Below are 8,545 nucleotides of genomic sequence, written 5' to 3'. Positions count from 1 at the left end.
TCAGCCCCCACTCTCTGTCTCCCTCTCTACCTTACCACCGTCACTGACCTTAAACAATACAATATAAAAAATATATATGTAAAAAATATAATTAAATCAGAGATAAAATTTGAAATACATTTGGAAATGTTTAGTTATCTTTATTTGTAGAACTAAATCAAATGAATAGTGACTCATCCAATGACCCCCCTCTGGGCATGCTTTTAAACTGGAGAGTGTAACTCTGTTTGAACTTGGAGGGGCCCTTGGTTGGGGAGCGAGGACAGGTGGCTCGGATGGTGCCCAGGTTATTCATGGTTCTGTTGGTCTCTGTGGGGACACTGGGTCGGTCTGTAGACTGTCTGTCTGTGGTGGTTTCTGGTTTGGTTACACTGATTTAATGTAGATAAGAAGAGATGTCAGGTATCTTGTATAGTTTGAATAAATATCTATGGAATTTAATATAATTCATTTGGATGAGATGGGGCATCTCAAGAGATTTAATCTGAACCCAACAACATTTTATCTTTAACCCAACGACACTTTACATGTGAACACCACATCCTTGTCCCACTCTGCGGTCTGAATGGTCAGATAGCTGCTGATCTTGAAGGTTTTGTCTGGTTGCTGCTCAGCAGGGCTGGTAGAAACATCTTCTGTCACTGATTCACCGCTAGACATCCAGCTGACATCTGCTAACCCCTTGGACCTCTGAGACAGGTTACTAGCCAGACACACCAGTGTTGCTCTGCTGGACTTGAGGTCTTCAGTGGATGGAGGGAACAGGGTCACAGCAGGTGTAGCCAGATCTCCATCTGTAGAAAGTAGTCAACGGATGGGATGAGAAGAAAACACAACTGATAACAGTTTAGATTTCAGTACATGTGGGTATCATTACCAATACACTCTGCATTAAGAGCAATTAAATAGAGAACTGCTCTTCATGATGTTTACAATGATATTGATAGAAGGAATCATACAGTGTTAAGGTGTTAAAATGAGAGACAGAGCAATTTCTGGAAACATTATTTATAATATTACATCACAGTTCTGGAAGACTAAAATGCTAAAAGCTGAACACAATGTGGACATTTTAAATATAAAATACAAATAATTCACAAGCAAATTGGATAAAAAATATATATATTTGTCTAAGAAATTGAGCTGGATAAAATTTCTGGAGATGAAATATCTCCTTTACATTGAGTTATATAGACAACAGAACACAAGATATTCATGATAAAACACTTTGAGATGAAATATCTCCTTTACATTGATTTATATAGACAACAGAACACAAGATATTCATGATTAAACACTTTGAGATGAAATATCTCCTTTACATTGATTTATATAGACAACAGAAACACAAGATATTCATGATAAAACACTTTGAGATGAAATATCTCCTTTACATTGAGTTATATAGACAACAGAACACAAGATATTCATGATTAAACACTTTGAGATGAAATATCTCCTTTACATTGAGTTATATAGACAACAGAAACACAAGATATTCATGATTAAACATGAACAGAGCTGACCAACCAGAGACATTCACACCGTCATCAAACTGTTTCATAAATCATTTACAAACAACATACGAGACAAGATTAAAGCAGGTGAAAAATATTAAATCAGTAAATATAAATGACATTTTATTAAATAAACATGAAAAAATATATATATCTGACCAACCTTAGATAAGAAACAAAACATATTCTATATATTAAAGGGTACTCACCAGTGACAATGAGCTTGGATCCTGGTCCGAATACCAGTTTATTCAGTTTGTATACACAGCAGTACAAAAACCTCCTCAATCTCTCTACTGAAAGGACAGGAACTGAAACATCCCATTCAGACAGAGCTTCACTCTCTCTACTGAGAGGACAGGAACTGAAACATCCCATTCAGACAGAGCTTCACTCTCTCTACTGAGAGGACAGGAATGGAAACATCCCATTCAGACAGAGCTTCACCCTCACTTCTGAGAGGACAGAAACTGAAACATCCCATTCAGACAGAGCTTCGCTCTCACTTCTGAGAGGACAGGAACTGAAGCATCCCATTCAGACAGAGCTTCACTCTCTCTACTGAGAGGACAGGAACTGAAACATCCCATTCAGACAGAGCTCCACTCTCTCTACTGAGAGGACAGGTACTGAAACATCCCATTCAGACAGAGCTTCGCTCTCTCTACTGAGAGGACAGGAACTGAAACATCCCATTCAGACAGAGCTTCACTCTCTCTACTGAGAGGACAGCCAGGAACTGAAACATCCCATTCAGACAGAGCTTCACTCTCACTTCTGAGAGGACAGGAACTGAAGCATCCCATTCAGACAGAGCTTCACTCTCTCTACTGAGAGGACAGGAACTGAAACATCCCATTCAGACAGAGCTCCACTCTCTCTACTGAGAGGACAGGAACTGAAACATCCCATTCAGACAGAGCTTCACTCTCTCTACTGAGAGGACAGGAACTGAAACATCCCATTCAGACAGAGCTTCACTCTCTCTACTGAGAGGACAGGAGCTGAACATCCCATTCAGACAGAGCTTCACTCTCTCTACTGAGAGGACAGGAACTGGAACATCCCATTCAGACATAGCTTCACTCTCTCTACTGAGAGGACACGAACTGAAACATCCCATTCAGACAGAGCTTCATTCTCTCTACTGAGAGGACAGGAACTGAAACATCCCATTCAGACAAAGCTTCACTCTCTCTACTGAGAGGACAGGAACTGAAACATCCCATTCAGACAGAGCTTCACTCTCTCTACTGAGAGGACAGACAGGAACTGAAATATCCCATTCAGACAGAGCTTCACTCTCTCTACAAACATCTCAGGCTTTTCTAGAGTTTCTCTCTATGAATTAACAGTATATAGTATAGCATCATATTTTGCTTTTGGTGTCTGGTCCTTTTCAATCCATGAATTGAAGCACTATCCATTTGATGCAGTCTTCACTTGATGATGATATGATGATGAGGATTACATCAAGAATGGCTAAATCTCTTTTCACAATTGTCTTATAATCTTGTTGACATGTAGGGATGGATGGTTCTTCCATTGTGACATGTATATATTGTTATAATAATCACTGATCAACTGCTGTTTCTTAGAGTTCCCCCCTCTGCCCCTCTGTAGAAGTGAGCGTATTTGGTGAGGAGGTTTTTGTCATAGTGTATATCACTGTGAAGCCCACTCGTTAACAGAGTAGTCATTTGTCTTACAGTAATACACTGCTGAGTCTTCCTCCTCCGTATTATTAATAATCAAACTATAATCTGATATAGACTGATGATTAGATGTGAATTTAGGAGAGGAGAAACCAGAACCATATATTACAGAGGTCCAATTATAGTAGTACCACTGTAAAACATACTGAGGAACTCCTCCTGGAACCTGTTTATACCAATGAGCACTATTATCAACAGTCCCCAGGTTACAGTCCATAGTGGCCGTCTCTCCTTTCCTCACTGTCACAACAGGAGGCTTCTGTGTCACCACAGTCACACCACTGACACCTGGGAAATAAGAAGATGACATGTAATAAAGAGAAACATACAGACTCATTATTAATAAACCAGGAAGTTAAACCTCCAGGAAGTCAGACTCCTTACATGTTAGAGCAGTGATGAGAGTGCAGAGTGTCCCCAGCATGTTGTCAGTGTGTGGTGTGAATGGCCCTTACTGTCCAGCTGAGAGATGAGCAGGGTTGGAGTGTGAGGAGAGGAGAGGCTGCAGGACCCACCTATAAGGAGACAGACAGGGAGGACCAGAGGGAGGGGCCTCTACAGTTAACCTATCACCAAGCCAGGGAGGACCAGAGGGAGGGGCCTCTATATCTCAGCCTATCAGCTTCTGAGAAGATGGACTTCTGATGAATTTAAATGACGAACTATTAAACTATCAAAAATATCTATATATTTTATATTGGACGAACAAAAACCATTTGAGATCATTTTGGTTACACTGAAAAGAGAAGTATTTAGTTTCATGTGAGTTATTTTGGTAAGTTTCCCTAAAATCAGCATGTCATCATATGTATATTCTAATAATATTATCTGGATGGTGGGGTTCTGAACTAACAGTATATCACTAAATGACTGTTGATGTAATATGTCTCTACTGTAAACCAGGGGACTGACTATCATGGAGGTTATCTGATACATGGAGTCTTCTGTTAGGACGGAACCATCTGGAATATCACTTTATCTGTCATGGTTTGTGACAACTAGGTGTAATTATTAATGACAACATTCTACTAAATGTGTGAAAGGTTTTGTGTAAAACACAAGCATGTCATGTTCTCATACTGCAGACACACTGGTTCAGGATGACTTGACATTCAGTTAGTGTCTATATTCAGAACATCTGAAAGCAGAAGTGAGTGTGTTTGTTGAGGAGGTTTTTGTCATGGTGTATATCACTGTGATACGTATTCTTTAACAGAGCTGTCCCAGGTCTTACAGTAATATACTGCTGAGTCTGTCTCCTCCACATTACTGATTATAAACTGATAATCCTTATCAGACGTGGCTTTAGATGTGAAACGATCAGAGGAGAAACCAGATCCATATTGATCAGGAGAGGGATGAGTACGGTAAAACTTTAACACATACTGAGGACCTCCTCCTGGAACCTGTTTATACCAGATTACATAATTGCCTTCATCTTTGGTGATGTCACAGTGAAAAGTGACAGTTCCCTTTGTACTGACAGTCAGTACTGAAGGTGTCTGTATCACTGCTTTCTGGCAACTGACATCTGTGGGAATTAAACACACAATTTATTAAGACAATTTATCATTACATGAATGTAAAACTTCAAGGCATTGTTTTTAGATTCAGATTGAACAAACAGTAAATTCCTTACATGTTATAGCAGTGATGAGAGTGCAGAGTGTCCCCAGCATGTTGTCAGTGTGTGGTGTGAATTGCCCTTACTGTCCAGTTGAGAGATGAGCAGTGTTGGAGTGTGAGGAGAGGAGAGGCTGCAGGACTCACCTATAAGGAGACAGACAGGGAGGACTAGAGGGAGGGACCTCTACAGTTAACCAATCACCAGCTACTCTCTTTGCTCTACATGAGATCCTGTCTTCATCACTGAATCATATTCTACCTCCATCAAACCGTAACTAGAGTTTACTATCCGATACTAGTTCTACACAGGACCAACATAATGATGTGGTATCTAATCTCCTACCTCCATCAAACCATAACTGGAGTTTAATATCCTATACTAGTTCTTCACAGGACCAACATAATGATGAGGTACTCAATATGAGTCCCAAATGTCTCCCTACTCCGTTTATAGTGCACTACTGTTGACCAGAGCCCAATGAGCCTTTGTCAAAAGTAGTGCACTGTAAAGGGCATAGAGTGCAATTAGGGACATATTCTCAGTTTCAGTCCTCTCTCCCCACACAGCTCTGAGAGGAGATAGAAGAACCTCTTAATTTACATGAAGCTATAAATAAGGAGAGGAGGAGGGGAGGAGGAGGGGAAGCAGGTGTGTACTGGGGGAGAAAGGGAACAACACATCACTGCCTGTAACTCAGTGTCAGAGCTAGAACACGTCCCTGGTGAATGATTCTGATAACTAGAGATAGTAGATATGAAACTATCAGCTGGTCTTTGGGTGGGACTGAAACCAGTGGTCTGACAAGCGCCAAACTGTGCCTGCTGTGAAGCAGGTATATCCTGAGTCATTATTGGTGGTACTTTGTCCTCCTCTGCTGGACGTTGACAGAACTGCAGCCTCTATTCTGATCACTGATGCAGAATGTGAAACACTGTAGCATGACGCCGCGCTACACTGAGTGTACAAAACATTAAGAACACCTTCCTAATATTGAGTTGAATCTTACAAGGTCATAGTTTAATGCTGAAAGACTAAGTGAAGGCCAGACCTATACAGTTGTTATTAATGCTGAAAGGGTACTGAGTCCAACATCTAATGTTAATACTAGAGAACAGTTTAAACCATGAAATAATGGCAGCTTCAAACTCTCTAAACATTGGCCTTGCATTCCTGCATCCTAAGGTAAAATAGAGGCCAGCGTTCTAGTCTGAAATACTTGAATGCTTCTCTCTCTCTCTCCGGCTAGCATCTAGGTTGTTCCATCAATTCGGTGCCTATTGAAAAGTGTAACTTGGTAAAACATTTCTTAGATTTTGTCATAAATAGCACATATTCGCCTTCATAAAACAACGTGTTTTCCCATCTCAAGAGGTTAAATAAAGAAATGACTATAACAAATGCCAAATATGTGCCAAATAAAGTTACAGGGTTGATGATTTCTTCTTAAATAAGCCATGAATCCCCTCGTGACAGTGGGGAATGGAAGCTTGTTGTGTGCAAAAGGGAGTAGGAATTGAATGCAAACTTCAAAATGTTGTATTTCTTGTAAAAACATTTATATCCTATCTACATTATTCTTAATCTGCTCAGCTTTCCACCACAAAACACCACAACATTTCCAAGAAGAGTAGAACCAGCTCACTTGCTTTTGCAATATGATTTTACTATTCGATGTTTAATGTTTCTTTTGAAAAAACTATTTAAAAAGGAATAGTTTCCCCATATTAATTAAAGGTAGACTCAGCAAAAATTATGTTGCCATGAGCAGCACCAGAGATATTGAGATGAGCGAGATGTAACACTTCACCCTCACACAGTATCTGCGCATGTGCACGGGTACACTTCACACTGTGTACAGCGTGGTAGCTAGGCCATCAAAAGAGCGGAGAGGTTGAGATTTGCGCTTCAACGCTCTTAGTTGTTGTGAGAATTGACCCACTAAGCTGTTTACTTTCTGTATCTACATCATATCGCTGAGTCTACCTTTAAAACAAGAGTTCAGCTCACTGTAAGGACCGACGCTGGAGATGAGAAGCAGGTACGGGGAGTTGACATTTAATAAGGAACAGCCAGGTAACAAAACAGCATCAGCACACGGGTAAACAAGGGCATACGACAATTAATGCTGCAGCAGGGAATAGAGCGGGGAACCAGACAGATATAGGGGAGGTAATGACAGAGGTGATTGAGTCCAGATGAGTCCAATAATCGCTGATGCACGTGACAGTGGAAAGGCAGGTGTGTGTAATGATGGTGGCAGGAGTGACTAATGCTGGAGAGCCTGGCACCTTCTAGCACCAAGGAGGGGGAGCAGGGGCAGGTCACTGAGTTGACCTTAAAATGGGGGACAGACATAAATTAATCACTAATCACATAAATAATTAAGGGAAAGGGGGATACCTAGTCAGTTCTTTGTCGAAGCAACACAATAACTAAGGTTTTACATCGATGTTGAAACTTAGAGACATTTGTGGATTAAGTGTGTTAAAAACTCAGAGGGACATGTCAAAGTGCTGCATTTTGGCAGTTTAGCACGTTTGTATTCAGATAAAAAATCAGATTTATTGAATTTTCCATGTGGTTTATATGAAAGGGCACTTCATTTAATATAACAGGCTTTTAAAATTCAATATTGGTGCACAATTTCACCTTAAAATATCAAAGGAAACTCTTTGTGGAACGACTCATCTTTTCCTTTCTGTCACTGCTTCTTGTCTCCAAGGATCCCTCTTTCCACTCCACATCCCTCCGTCCTCCATCCCCTCTGCAACTTCACTCCATCTTATCTTTACACCACTGGGCTGGGATGCCATCAGCTCATTATCTTTCCCGTAGGGTGTGGCTGCTTTCCCTCAGAACCTGGGATACAGATGCTCCTGGAGAAACTTATCAGGGTTGGTGGATTCCCTGACAGGGACCTTCTTGGCTGAGCTTGCAGTAACTTAAAGCTTCATTGAGTCATGACACAAGTGTGAGGCATTCTGCTCCTTTGGGATCTGTTCCAAAGCAGTCGACAGGGTTGGGTCAAGTTTCACAAATTCATAGTAGAAGAACAAGCATTTCCGGCAGTTGTAATTGACATGCTCTCCATGTGGCTGGGAAAGAGTAGAGAATCTATATTAAGTTATTATATGGAGTTAGAAAGCATTGAACAGAAGAGACACACATCAGTTCAAATACATTAAAATGATACAGCCATAAATAAATATTCCTTTCAGTCCAATTTTAGCTGGGATGCTACTGGCTGTGGTATTGTTGTCGGTTCAGCATTAACACACTTATAGAGCAGACTCCCCACAGGCAGATTCAGGTGTCTCAGGCTCCCATTCAATTCCTCCTGTGAGTGGAATGCAGGAGTGGGAGGCAGGGGTGGACATTCTGGACGTTTTTCTGCATATTGGTCACTGGCCTTATGGTGTGTAAAGTCAATGCTGTTTAAAACCTGTTGGGGCTAGGGGGCAGTATTTTCACGGCTGGATGAAAAACGTACCCAATTTAAACAGGTTACTACTCTGGCCCAGAAAATAGAATATGCACATTATTAATAGATTTGGATAAAAAACACTCTGAAGTTTCTAAAACTGTTTGAATGGTGTCTGTGAGTATAACAGAACTCATATGGCAGGCAAAAAACCTGAGAAAAATTGAATCAGGAAGTGGGGGAAATTAGAAATGTAGTTTTTCTT

At 40.7% G+C, this 8,545-nt stretch overlaps 1 protein-coding gene across 1 annotated transcript; it reads right to left on the bottom strand.

Moving 5' to 3' along the window:
* Positions 1 to 450: 450 nt before the first annotated feature.
* Positions 451 to 3,867, bottom strand: LOC106565765 (immunoglobulin lambda-1 light chain). Its single transcript, XM_045715728.1, has 4 exons — positions 3,617 to 3,867; positions 3,196 to 3,520; positions 1,727 to 1,761; positions 451 to 794 (listed from the first exon to the last, which is right to left on the bottom strand). Exons 1-4 carry the CDS (start codon positions 3,654 to 3,656, stop codon positions 508 to 510), a joined length of 687 nt encoding a protein of 228 aa, XP_045571684.1. The 5' UTR covers positions 3,657 to 3,867; the 3' UTR covers positions 451 to 507.
* Between the last annotated feature and the right edge of the window lie 4,678 nt (positions 3,868 to 8,545).

The sequence above is a fragment of the Salmo salar genome, chromosome ssa03 (assembly GCF_905237065.1).
Source record: "Salmo salar chromosome ssa03, Ssal_v3.1, whole genome shotgun sequence".
In the NCBI taxonomy this organism is placed as follows: Eukaryota; Metazoa; Chordata; class Actinopteri; order Salmoniformes; family Salmonidae; genus Salmo; species Salmo salar.
Note: the sequence above shows the minus strand (reverse complement) of the source record. Positions and strands in the feature narration are given on the sequence as shown.

Bases quoted from the DNA above. Each gene is read 5' to 3' on its own strand.
- LOC106565765 (XM_045715728.1), bottom strand. From the start codon at position 3,656: ATGCTGGGGACACTCTGCACTCTCATCACTGCTCTAACAT. The intron at 3,521-3,616 runs GTAAGGAGTCTG...CTTATTTCCCAG, and splicing joins TCTCATCACTGCTCTAACAT to GTGTCAGTGGTGTGACTGTG. The intron at 795-1,726 runs GTGAGTACCCTT...TACTTTCTACAG, and splicing joins ATCCAAGCTCATTGTCACTG to ATGGAGATCTGGCTACACCT.